The 20,907-nt window shown below is 47.5% G+C and overlaps 1 protein-coding gene across 1 annotated transcript in view; it reads right to left on the bottom strand.

Moving 5' to 3' along the window:
• The window catches only part of RIMS4 (regulating synaptic membrane exocytosis 4), a gene marked incomplete at its 5' end in the record, with an annotated part of 47,968 nt that overhangs the window by 11,211 nt on the left and 15,850 nt on the right, over nucleotides 1-20,907 (bottom strand). The window contains one exon of the mRNA XM_081149474.1: nucleotides 6,038-6,176. Within this exon, the coding sequence (XP_081005600.1) occupies nucleotides 6,038-6,176 (139 nt within the window). The remainder of the gene's footprint in view (nucleotides 1-6,037; nucleotides 6,177-20,907) is intronic.

The following is a 20,907-nucleotide window of genomic DNA, read 5'->3' as shown; positions in this document are numbered from 1 at the left end:
CTGGCATTTCTGATTCCAGCCCTGTTAGGAAGAGCAGCATCTGGGTGCCTGAGACCAAGCCTGGGCCTGGGGTGGGGGGAGTGGGGGCTGCAGCAGGTGAGTCCTCCCAGAGGCACATGCCACGCAGAAGCCTGAAACAGGTTTACAACCCGTTTTCTACTGGCCTTTTATTTTGTGTTAATGGTGAAATGAGATGATCTGCATTTCAAATCCTGTTAGTTTTGTTTGAGGAGCTGAAACCCACTTGTCTTTCATTATTAATCTTTAAGCTCAGTTTGGCCCTGGATTTTCCATGCTCTCCGTGGCTAAAGAAGTAATTGGGTTATTGGGGGTTTGACTCTACTCTCTTTTCCAGATGGATCACCTGTCCCAATTGCACCAGAAATTAAAAGGCTGCACAGCCCTCCTAGTTCTGAAAGGCTTTAGTGGTTTATGAGCTCTCTGTCTATCCATTTACCGCCTGCCCCACACATCCACCATCCATCCACTTTCCCACAGGCTTGCTGAGCTTACCACACAGTCTGTTCTGCTGTAACACGAAATATAAATTCCTAAAAATTACTGTGCATGCAAAATCCTGCAATAAAAATCACAGAGCTTATAGGGAAAATGGAGTTGGGGTACAACACCCAAATACCATGTCAGTATCACATCCAAAAAAAGAAAAAGACAGGAACACAGTAAAAATGGTAGCACAGTCTTACACGTGTTAAACAGTTAAGAAATGCATAAATACGACAATAAACATGGTGCTTTACCCTGAAGATGCCCAAAGTTTGCTTGTAGAAATGAATGTCAGAAGGATGGCAGCCTGTGAGTTACTGTGAAGGGGGAAGGAGGGCTGTTGAAATGGGACAGAAAGTTGTAACACCGGGTGTGGATGAGATAACACACTGCTGAGGGAGCAGGTTATGTTTGAGGTGTGTGTGTTTTGTGTTTTCCTAGGTAGATGCAAATTTTCTGCATTCACCTACTGTTTCTCATGGATGAAACCATACCTGAGCAAAGGCAAAATGTGTGCTGTGCTCAAATTATTCCCTAATACTTCAATCGTGTTGGAACAAATTCACGTTTTCAAAACAAGCATTGTAGCAGAATTGACTACATGCCAGGATACACGGCATCGCACAATCCTGACTCTGGCTTCTCCAGCATTCAAGATGTTTCCCAAACCTGCCCCTCCCCTACCCCCCACTTGCCATGAGAGTATGGCTCATGGGTACGAAGCCAGGGATTTGATTTATTTTAATTTATCAAAAACTTGTCGTGAGCCAGGCACTGATTGTATTAGGTTATCAACATTAACTCGTTTAATACTCATTTAACAACCCCCATGAAAGCTAGGTATGCATTACCAATACCCATTTACAGAAGGGGAAACCAAGGCACAGAAATGTCAAGTAACCCACCTAAGATCACCCTGCTAATAAGTAGCAGACCTGGGGTTTGAACCCCAGGAGTCTGATCTAGAATTCATCTTCTTAACCAGTCTGCTATACCGTGCTATGAGGAGACCAGAGCCTTGCCCAGAGCAGAGCACAGGGATTTGCAGTCCAAGCTTTGGGGTCACACAGGCCTGGATTTGAATCCCGACTCCCCACTCATTAGTTGTGAAGACACATTCCTCATCTCTCATAGCCTGGGTTTCCTTTTTGGCGAAGTAGGAATAAACAATAATAGGCTACCCCCTCAGTACTGTTGTAAATATTAAATGAGATAAACTTCTCAGAACAGAATCTGGCACAGTAAAATGCTCATCAGGCACTAGTGCTTATAAACACCCATCTCCTAGCCCACAGCTCAGCCAGCCAGCCCTGGTCTGTCCTTTGGGCATGATGACTATGCTAACAGCAGAGGTGGGGAAGGGGAAGGGAGTTCTGACAACCCACCCAGCCTCCTGGGCCTTTGGTGGTTAGCAAACAGCCTTGGCAGGAATGAGCCTCTGAGCCCAGGGGCCCGAGTGGCCCTGCCATCAGCTCACACTCTACTTTCTAGAGCCGTGGGCAAAGTGACCCAGACACCCAGGAAGCTGGATGCTGATGACTCAGACACCTCAGGACCATGAGGGGCAGAGAGAAGGAGCAGGAGGGGCGCTGGCAGCCAGCTCAAAGAGATTTGGGTTTATAGAGAGGATGCTGAGGCCCCAACTCTGTGTCATGAAGGAGACTGGAAAGGGGCAGGGAAAGTAGAATTTGTACATGCTTCTGCCACTGGTACCTACCCATTATTCAACAAAATTTGCAGAGCATCATCTGTGGGTCTGGCCCCATGGTGGGCAGGCACTGACCTCAGTGTCTAGTGAAACAGAGAGACACTCATGTGACAATTACTACAGGGTGCTGGTGATGCGACAGAGGAAGAATGAACTGGAAGCTGCTGATATAGTCAGAGGAACGACAGACCACGCTGTTCCACTTCCCCTGCCCACGCCCAGGGCAGACATTGCTAATCAACCTCAGCACTCCTGCCAAGCCTGGACTGGGCTCCAGAATCCTTCTCAACACAGCACTCTGGGGAGCCACTATCAATTAACTAGATTTGGCACAGGAGACAAAGCTTATGTGCCAACTCTCAGCTGAGGTCTGAGGAGGAATGAGTCAGAGGGTGCAGCGGGAGTAGGGGTAGGAAAGGGGGTGCAGGAGGAGGGAGCAATGAATGAAAGACCCAGAGGTGAGACAAGGAGGTATATGAGGTTCAGGGTGCTGGAGTTTAGGCACAGGGCTGGGGACTAGGAGAGGCTGCAGAGCCAGAGGAAACAAGTGCTGAGTGACAGACTACAGAGTTCAGACCAAAAGGGGACTTGCAGGTATCCAAGCAGCAGTGATCAGTTGCTTCTTCAAAGGGGTAGGGATGGGGAGAAATGCATGGCGCAAAGAGATAATTAGTAGTGAAAGAGCAGAGCCCAATTATGGATTGGATCTGGAGTGTGAGAGAGGGGGAGCCATCTGGGAGAACCCCAGGTTTCTGGTTTGGGCAGTGGGACATGGTGCTGTGCACTCAGGGGAGCAGACTGCTGCCCCCCAATATCCCCTGACCCTCACCATGGCACACTGCCAGCACATGTGCTTCTCTGGCCCCTGAGGATGTCTCTGGGCTCCAGAGCCCTCTGTGCTGCAGGAAGGGCAGGAGGTTTCAACCAGTAACTGATGAGGGTCAGAATACAAATACTTCAGCAAGGAGCCTCCCAGGGGTGACTCTCAGGCACAAGTTCCACAATGGCTCTGAGTCCCCATCAGGACTGAACTCCAGTTGCCCACAGTGGCAGCTGGCTTCTCGAGGTGCGTGTTACTCCCCTGCGCCATCTCTCATGTGCTCCTCTGCCACGGTTATCTGGAATCACCTTCCACAACCTACCTGCACTCGAATCCATGTCCCAGGAACCCACCCTGATGCCATCACCAGGGGGTATCTCAGGATTCAGGGGGGTCCAGGGAGACACTGTTCTCGTGGCCCTTTTTCAGGGGTCTTGAACCCTGCCCCCTGTCTGGGGGAGATGGACCCACTGGTGGGGGGAGCTTGGCTGCCTGCCAAACCCACAGCTATTCTCTTCCATCCTTCACATTCAGAACCCCAGTTTTCAATCAGGCAGACAGGGGCTCAGGGAAAGAAAGCCCTTCCAAGCTCCAGGGGATACTGAGGCCTACAGAGGGAATAGGTGGAGGGACTCAGGGTCCTTGATGGCATAGTTCAGCCACCAAGCCATCCTGGAATTATCTACCTCCAGACACAGATGCAGCCATTAAGTGAGGAGAGAGTGTAGTGTAATGGTTAAGGGCAGACTCCAAATACCTGGATTTGAATCCCAGCATCTGAAGCCACTTACTGGCTATGTGACCTTGGGCAAGTTAACCTCTCTTGGCTTCCATTTTCTTGTCTGTAAAATAGGGATAGTAACAGCTTCGGCGTCATCAGGTTGCTCTGAGAATTAAATGAGTCAATAAGTGTAAAAGCACTTAGCACAGTGTCTGCACACAGCCAGTGCTCAGTAACTGTTAGCTCTAGAACATTGCCATTAATCCAGGGCTGCTCAACCTTAATGTGCACATGAACCACCTGGGGACCCTGTTAAAATGCAGACTGATTCAGAGGGTCTGGGATGGAGCCTGAGATGCTGTACCAAGCTCCCAGTGGATGCCAATGCTGCTGGACCATACCCTGAAGAGCGAGGGCCAAAGCCACTGTAACCTGGTACAGTATAAACTAGAGCCCAAGGATCTTCACCAGCAGGTGGCCCAACCTACATACACCCTATCCCCAGCCCCAAGACCTGGGTAGGGCGCAACGTTTCCAAAGTTCTCCATGCCTGTCCTTTGCAGCGCTCACCACTGCTAGTTGCTTCATCAAAAGAAGGCCGGGTCCCCCAAGTGCCCAGCCCAATTGTCTGGTATACTGTAGGTGCTCAATCCCATTTGCTGAAATAAAGATCCACATGGGAGCACCCCTGTGCCCATTTACAGGAACACACATGCCTGGTGATTCAGGGCCTGGGGCAGATAGGCCCAGAAGTGCCCAGGGCCGCAGGCTGGCAGGGGCTGCTCAAGTGCGCTGGCTTCCTCTAAGCCTCAGCTGGCCTGGCAGGAGCCCAGGAGGAGGGTGGCCACACCCCCTCCTGTTTCAGCGCCTGGCATCTGGGTCCTGCCAGTGCCCAAAATACCTCCAGGACAAGGAGGAGGCCAACCACAACTCAAGGTCCCCACCTGTCCCTTGGCCTTCCTTTCCTCACCCAGGTGCTGAGTCGGTGGCAGCGCCCTCTCAGGAGGACAAGGCTCTGCCCTCTGCTGGACCCCACACCTTCCAACCCACCCAATCCTCCCTCAGCTGGACTCAAGACACCCACCCAAAACCTTTCAATAATTGTAAAGCCAGCATTTATCCTGTGCTTACCCTGTGCTAAGCGCTTTATAGGCATGATTGTATTTAGGGGGGCTCATGCAATTGACCTGAAGGAGCAAAATACCCAAATAACAATGGCTAAGTTAACAACGAACAACAATCATCAATCACAGCGAATAATAATAGTGCTTGCTACGTGTCGGTCACTATTCTAAGTACTTTCACATATAGTAACTCCTTAATCCTCACAACTTTATTACCCTCCTACGCTGCTCCTCTGGGAGAAAGTTGTGTGGCATTTGGGAGCCTTTGCCTCCTATTCTATAAAATGGGAATATGGGTTTGACTTCCTACCGCTGCTCAGGGCACCACAGCACCCTCCTGTGACCTGGTCCTCTGACCCGCCTGGAAGCCAACAGACGAGATGTTTGCTGGCCACCCGATGCTTAGACAGGCCAAGAACATGCCCAAGGCCACTTGGGGTCAGTGGCAGAGCCAGGACTAGGACTCAAACCTCCTGACCCCCTGAAACTCAGCAGGGACCCACTACTACCCAGATGCCCAGAATATCTCCCTCCAAGTTTTGCTGCCTTGCCAAGTTTCTCAGGTTAAAGAAAACATTTGTTCCCGTCGTGGTCCCTCCCTCCTCTCCCTTCCGCAGTCCTCCTCTTCTCGCCCTCTGAAAAGCCTCCCTAGGAGGTGGGTGGTATGGCAGTAACCTGCCAAGGCAAGGCCATTCACAGAGGCCACAGATCCCCAGTTTAGGAGGGGCCGGGGGTGGGAAGGCTTTCAGCCAGCAGAAGCCCCAGCTGCAAGGCAGGGCCCAAAATGAGGAGGGGAGGCGAGGTGAAGGCTGAGCACTGTCTTATGCTTTTTATAAAAATAAACCCACTTAGTCTTCCTAACAACCCTTTGAGGTATCTATCCTCATTTTACAGATGAACCTGAGACATAGGGAGATGAACTGACTAAGGTCACACAGACAGTGAGTGGTGGAGCCAGGATTCAAATCTAGGGAATCAGGCTCCAGAGTCTGGGTCTCCTTGCCCTTCCTCAGAGCTTCCTTGCTTCATCACTTCCTTTCTGAGATGGGACAGCCCAGGAACCCTCAGCCAATGCCCCTCAAAGTCTGAGGTCCTCCGGCCCTGTGCCAGGGAAGACCGAGAGCCAGGAGGCCCGTGGGCAGGCCAGGCTCCACACTCACTTGCCCTCCGAGCCGTAGCTGTTCATGCTGTCCTCGATGGACTCATGGCTGGTCTGGCGCAGAGTCCGGCTGGGCATCTCCACCGCCAGGCCCGTCTCCGTGCTCCTCTGAATGGCCCCCTTCAGCCTCCGGCTGTCCCCTTCTTGGCAGAGAGGCCGAGAGAGATAGGGAGAGAGACACAGGGTGGGAGGAGACAGAGAGGCAAGACGGCTGGTTAGCATTTCAGTGGCTGGTTGCTGCCCAGCTTTGGCCCCCACCCCCAATCCATCAACCTCCTCCTACCACCAGCTTCACCTGCAGCCACCCTCCCTGGGCAGTCTGCCATTCATACCCACCCAAAAAACAGTAGCACATGTGCTCTCTTAACTAATGGGTTCATTTAGGTGGACTGTCTCTCCCCTTTGAATTAGAACTCACGTCTCCCCTGTAGCCTTCTCCAAATCCTCTCTCCTGCTCCTCTCCAGCTATTATTTATTGAGCACCTGCTATATGTCACACCCTTGTCATGTGCTTTGCAGGGTTTCTCAATTCCAGCATGACTGGCAATTTGGGTGGGATACTGTTTTGATGTCAGGGGTGTCCTGTGCATTGTAAAAGTCTCATGGTTATCCTGGCCTCTACCCAGTAAATGCGAGTAGCACCCTCCAATCCAGTGTAGCAATCAAATATGCGCCAAGACATTGCCAAATATCCCCTGGGGGGTAAAAGTCACCCCCGATTGAGCACCACCAATTAAGATCACTGGCTCTGGAACCAGGCTGTCCAGGTTCAAATCCTAGATTTCTTTCTCACTGGCTGTGAGACTTCGGGCAAATTATTCAACCTCTCTGTGCCTCCATTTTCCCAACTGTGAAATGGGAAAACAACAGGGTTTTCATGAAGACAAACAGCCTTCTGCCCTTGCTATTCCCTCCCCTTGGGCAACCCCTCCCCTGCAGCAGCTCAATGCATCGTTTCCTCTCTGTGATCCAATATCATCCTATTCAAGACCTTCCCTGGCCACTCCCTGGAGCTCACACCCCTGCCCCCGTCAGCCCTATCACCCTGCTGTGCCTTTCTTCCTAACTTACCACCCCGGACACAGGGTGCATTCTTGGTTTATTGACCAGCTTTCTCCACAAAGAAGGCAAACTTGGTAAGGCAGAGAGCTTTGTTTTGTTCACTGTTGAAACACCTGAGCTAGAACAGGTCCGGCCATAGTAGGTGTTCAATTAACACCAGCTGGATGAAGGAGGGTCTACCCTGAGAGTGGTCTTAATTCTCCCCAGCACCCATTAAGTGGATGCTTCTGCTCTCCCTGCTTCAATACCAGGGACATGAGGTACAGAGGCTAAGTGACTTGTTCACATCTGAAGAGCCAGAAAGGGCAAGAACCAGAAAGGGCAGGAGCCAGGATCTGACGCCAGGAGGGTCTCTTTGTTCTGTGCTCCACAGCCTGGTGATCACGGTAAGCTTTCTACCTGTCGCCACCCTGTAGGGACTGAGGCTTTGCTAGAGGCAAGGTGGATCTTTAGTGGGGTCTTCCCCACAAGGTCTGGGATGAGCTGGCATACCTCAGGCACTTCCCCAGTGCTTGCTGACCCCCTGGGGGAAAGCACCGCGACCCAAACCCCATCATCCTGCGTGACAAGAGAAAAGGAGAGCTAGGTCTCCATGCCAGGAGACAAAGCAAGGCCAGAATGCCTGCCACTGGCCTTCTCCCAGCCTCCCTCCTCCCAGCTCAATGATGGTGTCCCCTTCCTCCTGACTTTAGGACACAGACACACAGATATAGACACTCTGCGTGTTTCCAGAGTGTGCACTCACATTTGTCTCCCACATGTACCTGTGTTATTCAGATACAGGTGCCCATATACTCAGAAAAACACACAGTAACACACACAGGAATATATGTGCAAAGACACAGTGTGCTTATATATGTCTGAGCATCCACATTTGTGTTTCCATGGGTCTCTACAGACTTTTCATGCTGTGTTTCTGAGGCCAGTCACACACACAGACACATATCCATATCCAAGGTATACGCCAACCCACTCAAGAAAGTACATGGAAAAACTGACACTGCATTTCTATGTGTGCCACCCTGAGTTTCTGAACACATGGGGCAACGTGTGTGTCCCTCTGTCTGTGTTCCCTTCATTCCACCATTTGTTCTTTCACTAATTTGTTTCTGCAGCATCGCCTCCCCAGTATTTCTGTTTCTCTGTGTATAGTGCTACAGAGGCACAGAGAAAGGTTCTGAAACACGTGCTCACTCAGAAACAGACTCACAGGCACAGAGACGTCCCTCCTTCACTCACACATACACACAAGCACAGTCTTATGTCCAGGGACAAATGCCAGATCCCTGCCTGGGATTTCTAGCTCCCCACTGAGCCCTGTTCTGGAGCCTCACACCGGCTCAGCCCCGCCCACCAGGGTCTGACACAATTCTCCTGGCAAAGGGCAGGGCCAGAACATGACAACAGCTCGGGCCCCATGGGGGCTGAGGAGGAGGTTTGGAGAGGTGGGCTTCACATTTGTGAAGCCCCAAATCGTCCCACATCCAGAACCCTATTTGGGCTCCTGGATAGGCATGAGTCACCACACAGGTGAGCCTGGCTTTGCAATCAATGGCCCAGGCAGTCACGGGCAAGATGACCTTGGGCAGCATCTACCCCATGGAGCTGCTGAGAAGGTTAAATGGAAGGACATTTACCACAGAGCCCGGCATAAAGTAGGTGCCAAACAAAAGTGGCCACAGCTGTTGCAGAGAGAGACCTCCCAGCACTCCCCAAATCTGCCCAAGCCTACTGTCTTGCATATCCCCCGACATGTCACCTTCCCCACCTCGTGAGTCCCCAATCTGGAACCACAGATGTACCCAACCACTACAAGGTCCACCATCTAACCCATCCATTGGCCATCTCTTGCTCACGCAGTCAGTCCCCAAAGTGACTGTCCCAGTGCTTTCCCACTCCCCACCCCACAGCCCCATCCATCCCCACAGATGACCTTTCTCCTGCTTGGCCGAAAAGATGTATTTTCTCTGACTTGCTCTTTCTCAGTTCCAAATTTCACCATCCTCAGACCTTCCAACCTGCCCCTCGCCCCTCCTCTCCTCTCTGAGAGGGAGGGGTGACCTCCTTGCCAAGGCTGAACTGCCATCTCTTCTCCCCATCCCACCTCCTCCCACCCTCACTGAAAACTCCTCCCACCCCTTGTCCTCTCTGGACCTTGAATCTGCCACCCCTCCATCTTCTGGCTCTTTCTACTCCTGCAAGTCTGTTCAAGGCTTCGCTTCTTCCACCACCTCCTTCAACCAACACATTTCTTCAGAGAACAGCCTCTCCACCTGTGTCACCGACCACGCACTCCCGTCTCCTACAGTGCAGCTTCCACTCCACCACTCTGTTCATACGGCTTGCTGAACCGGTCTAATGATGGCTCCGACCTCGTACAAGGGCCTTATCTCAGCCCCTAACGCCTGAACTGTGGCATTTTCATTCACTCAAGAAACATACGCTGAGTGAAGATATTAAACACACTTCCAAGTTTGGTCTCCACCGATAAGAGAGGCTTCATCATCCCAGATTATCAGAATGCTCCACTGCCGAGGCCTGGAGTGGAGTCCTGTAAACTCTGGGTACCAACTGTGGCTGGCCACTGTGATATACAATAAACGGAATTCGAATGACCCATTTTTGGCCACCCACTCACACTTGCTACACCCAGAACTCAAAATGTACAGCTTTTCTCCTGCAGGGACCTAAGTCCCTCTTTCTCCCCAACTGTGCAGAGTATTGTGTGTGGGTTTAAGGGAGAGAGAGGGTGTGTGGACAGCTGGAGTCCTGCAGGAGGCAGCAAACGCTTAGGGAACCAACACCACTGTGTGCCAAGCACCATGCTTGATGCTGGGGACCTAGAGTGAGAGTCCCTGCCTCCACGGAGCTCACAGTGCAGAGAGGGAGGCAGACACCCAACAGATGATCACATGGATTAATCACAAGTGTGTTAAGTGCTTTGAAGAGCAAGTACAAGATGTAATGATAACACCCATTGGGGAGCCAGAGGGAGGGGCACTAACACAGGCTACTGATTAGTTCATCCTTTGAACAATAGTTACTTCAGATCCCTCCTCCTCTGGCCTCTGTGATCGTGAATTCTAGCAAGTTTCCTCCTGTCTATGACCACGACCACCATCCCTGTATGTTAGGACCTCACCATTCTATTCTTTGGATTCTCTCTCTCCTCTAGATCCTCTCCCTTGCTGATTTCATTCCCTTCCAGCAACATGAGGACCACCCTAGGGGAATCCTATGCCTCACTCAGTAGCCCCTGTCAAGAGCAACACTTCGAACAGTACTGCGGAAAGCACCACCTGATGATGAATGAGCAGGCTCCTTGGATGCGAGCTGGCCAAAACCACACCCACCCCGGCCCCACTTTCCCCAGTCACCTCCTTTGACTTGTGTCCTCAACCTTCCCAGTCACCTGGACGCAGAACCCCCAGGGCCTCTCTCCCATCAATGCCAAATCATATAAAGTCTTTGCCCTTAACATCTCTTATATCTCTCCCTTCGTATCCCTTTTCACATCCAACCACCTTCAAAGTCTAAACTATTTTAACAGCCGCCTAACTGGTCTCTCTGCTCCCCCCCCCCAACAAACTGCTAACTGATTAACTATCTTAAGTTCAGACCAAGATATTCCACTCCTACTAATTCACTTTACACAAATAGTCACAAAAGTACACAAAGATATGTATAAAAAGGTTCCTCACAGTATCGTTTACACCAATGAAATGCTGGAATTAACTGCCCATCAGCGGGGGACCAGTTTACAAAATGACACATCCCACAGTAGAACATTGTGCAACTATTTAAGAATCATGTAGATCTACGTATACAGTAATACAGAAAGACTGCCTCAACACACTAAGCTAAAAACACACATGCTGTGGATGGTATTTAAGACATAATACTGCTTTTGTAAAGCTATAGATTATGCATATCTTTGTCTTTATCTTTGTGCATAGACACAGAAAAATCTGGGAGGATATGAACCAAACTGCTGATGGGGAATAACTGTAGGGAGAAAGGTTTTAGAAGAGGAGTGTGGAAGAGCATTTTGTAACCTTTTCATTTAGTACAAGATGTATAGAGAAAAATGCACAAACCTTAAGTGTACAGCCTGATGAATTTTCACAAACTAAACGTCCTCATGTAACCAGCACCGAGGTGAAGAACCAGAGTTTTACTGGGATCCCCAAAGCCTACTTGTGCTGTCTTCCAGGCTCTATCTTGCTCCACAAGGGTAGCCACTATCCTGATCTCTAATATGAGATATTAGTTTTGCCTGGTTTTGAACTTTATATACAGAGCATGGCCTTTGGGGGCAAAGGGGCGCTTCTTCTGCTCAATATTGTGTTGATTGCATGAGATCTATCCATACTGTTGTATGTAGTTATGGATGACTTGTCACCTCTCCTATGTAGTATTCCACGGTATGAATATACCACAATATATTCATCCATTGTACCACTGATGGACATTTGATTTTCTTTCCAGTTTGGGTCTATTAAGAATAATGCTGCTATAATTACTTTAGTGCATGGCCTGGTGAACATTTGTACCCAGGTCTCTTAGAACTGTACCTGGGAGTGGAATTGCTGGGTCATGGGGCAGCCTTCATTCAGCTTTAGCAGACACTGACAAATCATTTTCCAAAGGAATTGTACTAATCTGTACTCCAACCAGCACACTGGGGAGATTTTCTCTTTTGTATGCTTCTCTGTCTCTTGAAGTTTTAGAGATAATGGATTAATTCTATAATGTAAATGAAGGTAAAATACAAATTCATAAATAAGTCACACCTTCAATCATGCTATAATCCCATTAAAGCCTTAGAAAGACTCCCCACTGCCTGCCAAATTAGGTTCAACTTTTGCACCCAAGCATTCACGACCCTCCACGACCTGATTCCCTCCCCATCTACTCCTGGTCTACCTCAGTCTCCACACCCCAGCCCAGCCAGGCACCTCATTGCTCATGTGCATCCTCAATAACTTCCTCATCCTGGTTTTCTCTTCTTTACTTTCCTCCCTCCCTCACCCTATCAAAATTCTAACCATCCTCCAGAGCTAAGCTTTAAATAACACTTATAATTTATCAGGCACTCACCAAACTCTTAGGGCTTTTGTGAGGATTAAATATAACAATAAGGTAATGTAATAATATAATAACATTTAATCCTCAGGACATCCAAGGTGGTTGGTGGTATTCAGTAAGCACTCAGCAAAGGTGGCTATTATTAAAATTATTATTAACATTTTGCCAGATGCTAAGTCAAGTGTTTGACATAGGTATCATCTCATTTGGTTCTCACAATAAGTTATGAGATAACTACTATCTGATTTTTCAGGGTAATAAAATGAGGATCAAGAAGGTTAAATAAGCCTGGCCAGTGTGGCTCAGTGGCTGAGCATCAACCTAGGATCCAGGAGATCAGGTTCGATTCCCAGTCAGGGCACATGCCTGGGTTGCGGGCTCGATCCCCAGTAGAGGGGCGTGCAGGAGGCAGCTGATCAATGACTCTCTCATCATTGATGTTTCTATTTCTCTCTCTCTCTCTCTCTCTCTCTCTCCCCCCCCTCTCTCTAAAATCAATAAAGACATATTTTTTTTAAAAAAAAAAGGTTAAGTAACATTCCCAAGGACACATAACTACGAAGGGCAGAGCTGGAATTCAAGGCCGGGTCTTTCTGGCTCCAATAACCATGTTTTTACTGAATCATTAACTCACTTTGTCCTTCCACAGAATTCAAATGCCATCTCGTCCACAAAGACTTCCCTGATCAAACTCCTCCTTTACTTTGATTCAGCACCCAGGACAGCACCTGGCATCGCCCATCCCACAACTGTGTTCTGTTCAAGAAACAGAACATTACCAATGTCCCCAGAAGCCCCTCATGAGTAGCTGTTACATCCCCTCCAAAAGTAGCGTTATCCATTCTCAGGATGTGTCTCCAAGAAACATGCAAATTCTCACTCAGTTGTTTATAACTGAATATGAATGTGCTTAATATGCCTTCTCCCAAATGCAGTTGTTCATAAGGAACAGGATAATAAAATGATGACAATAAATTATTAGAACAGAAAACATTTTTAGCATTTACCCTGTACCAGACACACACACACACACACACACACACAATACTATATATAACATCATTTATATATAACATATAATATTATTTAAATTTTACCCTGTACCAGGCATATATACAGGGTGTCCCAAAACATGTATACACACTTTAACAGCTGATAGCTCAATTTTGAAAATGAAACGTATTTTAATAAACACTGCTTTTTGCCCATCCGGTGTGGCTCAGCAGTTGAGCACCAACCTATGATCTAGGAGATCCTGGTTCAATTCCCAGTCAGGGCACATGCCCAGGTTGTGGGCTTAAACCCCAGTGGGGGGGGCGGTGCAGGAGGCAGTCGATCAATGACTCTCTCTCATCATTGATGTTGCTATCTTTCTCTCTCCCTTCCTCTCTCTGAAATCAATAAAAATATTTTTTTAAAAATAAAAATAGAAAATAAATAAACATTACTTTTATAATTATTCAAAGTGTGTGTATACATTTGGGGGGAATATATATAATTTATATATATATAAAATTTAGCCATAACTCTGAGAGTCAAGTACTTTTATCCTAACTTTACAAAAAGGAAACAGGCTCAGAGCAGTTCAGCAACTTGTACAAGGTTACACTAGACAAGACAGAGCTAGGTTTTAAACCCAGGTCTGTGTGTAAAAGTGTACTCATCTATGCAGCCAGCATTCAGATCAAGAAACAGAACATTACCAATGTCCCCAGAAGCCCCTCATGAGTAGCTGTTACATCCCCTCCAAAAGTAGCATTATCCTGATTTCTAACATCACAGTCTGGTTTTGCCTATTTTGCACTTTCAGATACATAGAGCCACCCAGTATACATTCTTTAGCATGTGACTTCTTTCACTCAACATTATGCTTGTGAAGTTCACCTACGTTGACTGTTTCATTGTAGTTCATTCATCCTTGTGGCTTTACTGTCTTATATTGTGTGAGTACATCAAAATTGTTTTCATCCTTTCCAGTGCTGATGAGAAGTTGGGTAGTTCCCAATTTAGGGATATTACAAATAGCTCTGTCAAACACATTCTTGTATGTGTGTTTTGGTGACCACTTGTGCACATTTCTTCTGGGTGCATACCCAGGAGTGAAACTGTTGGGTCATGTGCTATGCATTTGAAATCCTTTTTAAATGGTCTAAGCATGATGTGGACTGAAAAGGTTAACACATTATATCATCTTTCAGCAGGAAGCAATGTTCTAAAGAAATGAGGCTCAGGCCTGGAATATTTTGGGAGGAAGGATGGTGGGAAAACAGTTAATTAACTGTCTATCTGACTCACATTTATCTTTTCCAAATAATATTTGTTAAATGAATGTGCAGAGGGCAGACAGCACCCAGGACAGGAGAGAAAGGAGTGAAAAAGGCCTGGCCCTGGCCAGTGTGGCTCAGTTGGTTGGAGTGTCGTCCTGTACACCAAAAAGGTTTTGGGTTTGCTCCCAGGTCATCCTTTCAAAGCACATGCCTGGATTACAGGTTCGATCCCAGGTCAGGGTGAGGGTGGGAGGCAACTAATATTTCTCTCTCACGTCAATGTTTCTCTCTCTCCCTCTCCCTTCCTCTCTCTGAAATCAATAAAAAGTAAAAAATTAAAAAGGACCTGGAACATGGTAAGCATTCAATAAGTGCCGGCTATTATAAGTACTAACCTGTTCAAAGATCAATGGTCAACTGCTCACTGATATTCTCTCTCATAATTTGTCATCACTTCATTGATTCTAAGACATACATTTTTCAAAATCTCTAAAATTAAGATATGACTGACAGATGATGGCAAGTCAGAGGTAAATTCTGACATGTTTTATTTCTCTTGTTGCTACATACAATAAAACTATCACTTGTGATTAAATGCAGTTTAGATGCTAAGTGCAGTAGCCACACAGCTAGCCAGACGCAGGGGGAACTGTCCGTGGTACTGGGCAGGGGCAAAGGCCTAGGCTTGCCTGGGGAAAAGGTGGCAGCTCGCAGGGAGAGATCCCAAAACAACTCGGCAACCCAATTCCACGCTTGTTATTAAACCACAATTCCTTTCCACTGGCTTGTTGATGCCTCAAAGTCCACCATTCCATATGGACAGGAACTTCCACTTACTGAGTTCAACCAGAGCTCATAATAGGTGCTCAACTTATATTACTTCATTTAATCCTCACAACCACTACTGTCTCCATTTTCAGAAGAAAATGCTGACTGAGGGAGATCAATGAGCCTGCCCATTGTGGCAAAGCTGCTAAGTAGCATGATCTTGGTTCAGAGCAGATCAGAGTACAACTTGCCCTTTAGGTTGCTTTACACTGGGGAAGGGGGGGGCAGTGAATTCCTCAGAACTTCTGCTATGATGATTTGAAGGGTAAAATGGGAGAGATCGTAAAGATGAAAAATTAAATGGGTGAGAGCAAGGAAGGCAAAGAGCCCATGATAAGGATTTAAGAACACCAGACTGGGAGAATCTGAAAATTTTGAGATCAACTGGGTAATGTATATGAATGTACTTCGTAACTGTCCCTGGAATGAAATGTATTCTTACTTATCCAATAAAATAGACATTCACTGAGCTCATTCCCTATGCCATGCTTTTCTTGGCATTGGGGATTTAATAAGACACAGTCATTGTCTATCAGGAGCCTATAGTTAGTGGAGGGGGAGGGGAGATTGAAACACCTAAGTAATTATCACTCATTCAACAAACTCTTACTAAGTGCCTGCTCAGGGCCTGTGCTGAAGACTCATAACACAGATGAATTAAACCCAGACCTTGCTGAAACTCCCAGTCTGCCAGGAGACAGACAAATAAAGGGGTTTTTATAACACAAGGTGTTATAATTACAACATAGGATGGTTCAAGGGCAGAGATATACACAGTATTATAAGAGTAATAAGAAGAGTGATTAATACAGAACTGGAAGTAGAGGGAGGGTCTGGGTTGTAAGTAGAATTATTTCAATAATGAATTAAAGTTGATTGCAAATAAAATCATAATAAGATTTTATTGTAGATGCAAGTACTACCTTCTGGAAGTTTGCAACCAAGAGTTATACTGATAAATGCAAAACATGTAGAGAGAAGGCAAATATGTGGAACCAAAATATAAGCTGAGCACAAAGAGTTTTTAATGCAGCATAAATGCATTTGGGGGAGGGGAAGTCCTACACCCAGCAGGGGTGGTAAGGGGAAGGTCATTCACTCTATTCCAGGTAGCATGGGAAGAATTTCTGAAGAAGGGGCATCTCAGCAATCACTAGAGGGAAGACAACTTACAGTCCCCACAACTGGCAGCCTTTTCCCAGGAAGCCATTCCCACCTGCACTTGGAAAAACCTGAGCAAGCGCTGGAAGAAGTTGAGTTGTGGGCCAAAGTAGAGTCTAATAAGCACAGTACTCAAGGCTTTCATGGTCTGCCCCAAATGTATACCACAAGTCTGATGCCATGCATGTACCAAGTGTCCCATCCATACCGGGTCACTCATCATTCACCAAACACAGCCCACATACTTCTTTCTCTCTTTTTTTAAGCATTTTTATTGTTGTTTTTAGAGTGAGAGGAAGGTGAGGCCCATGCTGCTGGCCTGTGCCCCACACTTTCAGTAGCAATACTTTGGCCTATTTCACTCACTCTCTTTTTTCCTGATTTCTTGGTCTTTCTTGGTTGTGCAAGGAACCTCTTGAGACGCTGATGAAAAAACTACCTGTCAGCACATATACACAATATGTTGCGTAGAAATTTGAGGCTTGCAGTCCACGAGTTAAAAGCCTTTCTTCTGGACAGTTCTCATGGAAAAGAGGGTGCTCTAATTCTAAAGAGAGCGGGGAGCCTCATCAGAGAGTTAGAGCTACTAGGTCTGGTCCCTGCTTCACCATGGACTTCCTATGTGACATCAGACAAGTTTCTGCCCCTCTCTGAGCTTTAGTTTCCCCACCGTGAGGGGACTGGACTAGATTATGATGATAATACATTTTCTTATTTTTGCTAACTCTGGTGGCTATTACCTAAAGTACCCCATGTTAAGAATTCTTGCCCAGCCGGGCATGGCTCAGCGGTTGAGCATTGGCCTAGGATCCAGGCGATCAGGGTTCGATTCCCGGTCAGGGCACATGCCCCAGTTGCGGGCTGCAGCAGATCAATGACTCTCTCATCATTGATGTTTCTATCTCTCTCTCTCCCTCTCCCTTCCTCTCTCTGAAATCAATAAAGATATATTAAAAAAAAAAAAAAAAAAAGAATTCTTAGACTGTCTGGACTTGGCAGAAAAGGGTGCCGTGACTGATTGGTGATTCCTATCATGGTCCCAGGAAAGGGGGTGGGGCTTAATTAATTGGTGATGTCTGCCAAGGTCCCAGGCCTGGAGGGCCCTTCTAGCAGTGACATTCCATAGCTCATTTAGAGTCATCTCAGAGTGGGGAAAGAGAAGTCTGTGCTTCTCCTCAAGGGGGCAGGAATAGATAATTCTTTAAACTGCTGGCTTCTCAAACCTGCCACCCTGCAGCCCCCTGTGAGATCAGGTAGCAAAATCCCTGCTCCATGGCAGAGAAGGACAGCATGTCCTTGTGCTCCCATCCTTGGCTATTTTTAACTCTAAGGACAGAGGCTCAGGCAGAAGCTGAAATACAAGAGAGCTACCACAGGCCACCCAGCCTCCTGAGGAAGGGGAAGCCACCAGCCTCCCTTTGTATTCAAGCTGCCCCATCATTGGCCAAGTGACAGTCAAGGCAAACTTCCAAGGGACAGGAAAAAGTTCCTCACCTCACTTCCCATGTGAATTCTTCCAGGGTTCTTCCAGGGGTCTGCCCCACGTCTCCCCAGGCTGGCCAGTGCCCCTCCTTGGTACAACCACAGACCCTCTGCCAGTCCCTATCTATCCTGCTATACCCTTTTATCTTCCCAGAGAGGGTTAGAAACTTGATCAAGGTCTCACAGCTCAGCACATATAGAGCTGGGTCCAGGGCTGTGTTGCCCAATATAGTATCCACTAGCCACATGTGACCACTTAACTTAATTAAAATTTTAAAAATTAAGAATTTGGTTCTTCAGTTGCACTAACCACATTTCAAGAACTGAATAATCCCCTATGGCCATCATCACAGCAGTTTCTACTGAATAGCACTGCTCTAGAACCTGTCTCCTGACTCTCAACCCAGGGTTTTTCCACTGTCAGAGGCTACTAGAAATCAGATTTGCATGATTAATGAAGTAGATGGAAGGAGAGACAGGAACAGGGCAGCTGAGGGGGTACAAGAGAGAAAGCAAGCTCAGAGAAAGGCTTACGGGGGAAAGCCTTAGTCACATGTTGTACAGGATAACAGACATGAGAGCCACTGGCTTGGGATCTACGTCGCTAGCAACAGAGGCCCTCTTCTAACTACAGTTCTCATTTCCTCGTTAATGTGTGTGGTTTCTTTACTTGGGGACAGGGCCTTTTAACCAATAGAGGGAGATCAGGTTGAATGGCAGTCCTCTGGGAGAGAGAACTCAGTGGCCAAAACTCTGTTTACAACTCTGGAACAGTGAGGAGACCAAGAGCAGGGGGCATTCTATAGCCAGCAAGGGCCAGCCTGGGGCCAACAAACTGGGTGGGGCCTGGACTCGGAGAGGCCACACTGTGGGCACTAGGCAGTGACTCAGGGTGGAGTGGGAATGCAGACTGTGGACAAGGTGTTGGCTGCAACTGTAGCTGCTAGAGCAGATCTGAAGACCCAGACCACACTCAGACTGCAAACCGAACCCAGGACAGCCGGCTGAGCAACCAGGCCACATGGTGCTCCCCGAGGACCCCTTTATGCCTGCAAGATATTCAAAGACACCAGAACTGGATCTTTCTGCTGGAATATTGTGGAGGGAGAGAAGAAAGGACCACAAAGCTGACCCAAAACTGCCTGGCACAGAGGAAACCATGGAGGCTATGGCTGAGGGAGACCCATAATCCTGGGCTTAATGGTCCCTCCTTCCCTCCCTCCCTCCCTCCCTCCCTCCCTTCTTTCACATATGGACAATTGCAAAAGGCTATCAGAAGGTGGGAGAAAAGAAGAGTATCAGACAGGAGACAGATTAAATTCCTTCCCATCTTGTATCAGCTGAGTGGGCTTTAGAAACCCCCTAACCCTCTCAGCATCATCTTCCTATTAGTAAAAGGTGGGTGGTTTTACTACCTAGCCCAGCAGCTCTGTATGGCTCAAATACTACTACTACTACTGATAATTATGGCAGCCATTTAGTAAGAACTTTTTCAGGATGTCCCTCAGCACCTACAGTAGGGCTGGGCATTCATTCAGTACTCAGTAAAAACCTCTAGAATGTTGCCCAGCTGGGTGTGGCTCAGTGGTTGAACATCGACCTAGGATCCAGGAGATAGCGGTTCAATTCCCCATCAGGGCACATGCCTGGGTTGTGGGCTTGATCCCCAGTTGGGGGTGTGCAGGAGGCAGCCAATCAATGACTCTCATCATTGATGTTTCTATCTCTCTCTCCCTTCCTCTCTCTGAAATCAATATATATTTAAAACAAACAAACCAAAAAAACCCCTCTAGAATGTTGAATTTACCATGTAAATGTTTTATGTAATAGTAGTAATAATAATAATTATTATTATGAAGTGATTGAGAAATCACACATTACTCAATCCTTCCAGTGACCTGAGAGGTACATACTATTATTATCTCCATTTAGGAGATGAAGACACTGAGACAGGGAGGCTGTCATTGGTTTCAGGTCATGGCTAATAGGGTAGGGCAAGAAAAGAGAAGTGGTTTAAATGCTGGTCTGTCTGATTTTAAAACCTATGTAGTTTTTGCCTTTGAATTAAATAAGTACTTTGTGGACAACAAAGAATTGTACCAATTTGATTTGCAGTATCATCACTGTTAAGATTAATGGTAAAGGTGACTCTAGGCACAAGGGAAGGACTCTGCAGTCGAGCTGTCCATCAATGGAAGGAACCATCCTGAAAGGTTGTGAGCTCCCTTCACTGTCATCTAAGAGAGACTGGACTGGGAACTAAGGCATGGTCCCCAGATGGGAGACTGGATGGGCACCGTGAATCCCAAATGTGTGTGGTCAAACATCGGAATCACCTGGGGAGCATGTGAAGCAACAATTTCCAGGTCCATCTGAGATTTTTAATTGAGTTGTCTGGGTTGGAGCACAGGATCCTGGATTGGAGCTCAGGATTCTGGTTCCGGCTGGGAAGGCATGTGCAGAGCAGGCTGAGAATCACTGGGTGAATGAAATGCTGAGCACACTCCTTAGCCAATACTGCTGGATTCTAGAAGCCATGGAAGCCACCAAAGCAACCCAGGACATGTGCACGAAAAGCACGTGATCACTTAGTAATAACGAAACCTTGCTCTGTGCCAAGCATTACACTCCTGTCCCCATAGACTCTTTCTCCCAGGTCACTTCCTTCCGGGTTCCCTGTCCCCTTCTTCCCCTTTTCAGCTCCAGCATCCCCTCCTCAAGGAAGCCTTTCCCGAGTCCCAAACCTAGGGACTCCTCTTTGGGCTTGCACATGACAAAATTTTCATTTATGGACGTCTGTGTCTATGTCTACCCCCACCGCCCCAGGTTGTGATGGAGCTGGCGGCTCACTCACGTCCATATGCCAGCACCTAGGCCCAGTGTAAGTGCTCACTAAACATTTAGAAGGACTTGCTCTGCTCCATGAACGATGGGCAGAGGAGGCAGCAAGGAAAGCAGCCACTGCAGGAAGGAAGTAATCCAG

Source organism: Miniopterus schreibersii, assembly GCF_964146895.1.
Source record: "Miniopterus schreibersii genome assembly, chromosome: 10".
Taxonomy (NCBI): Eukaryota; Metazoa; Chordata; class Mammalia; order Chiroptera; family Miniopteridae; genus Miniopterus; species Miniopterus schreibersii.
The sequence above is the reverse complement of the archived record's forward strand: the minus strand, read 5'-3'. Positions and strand labels throughout refer to the sequence as shown.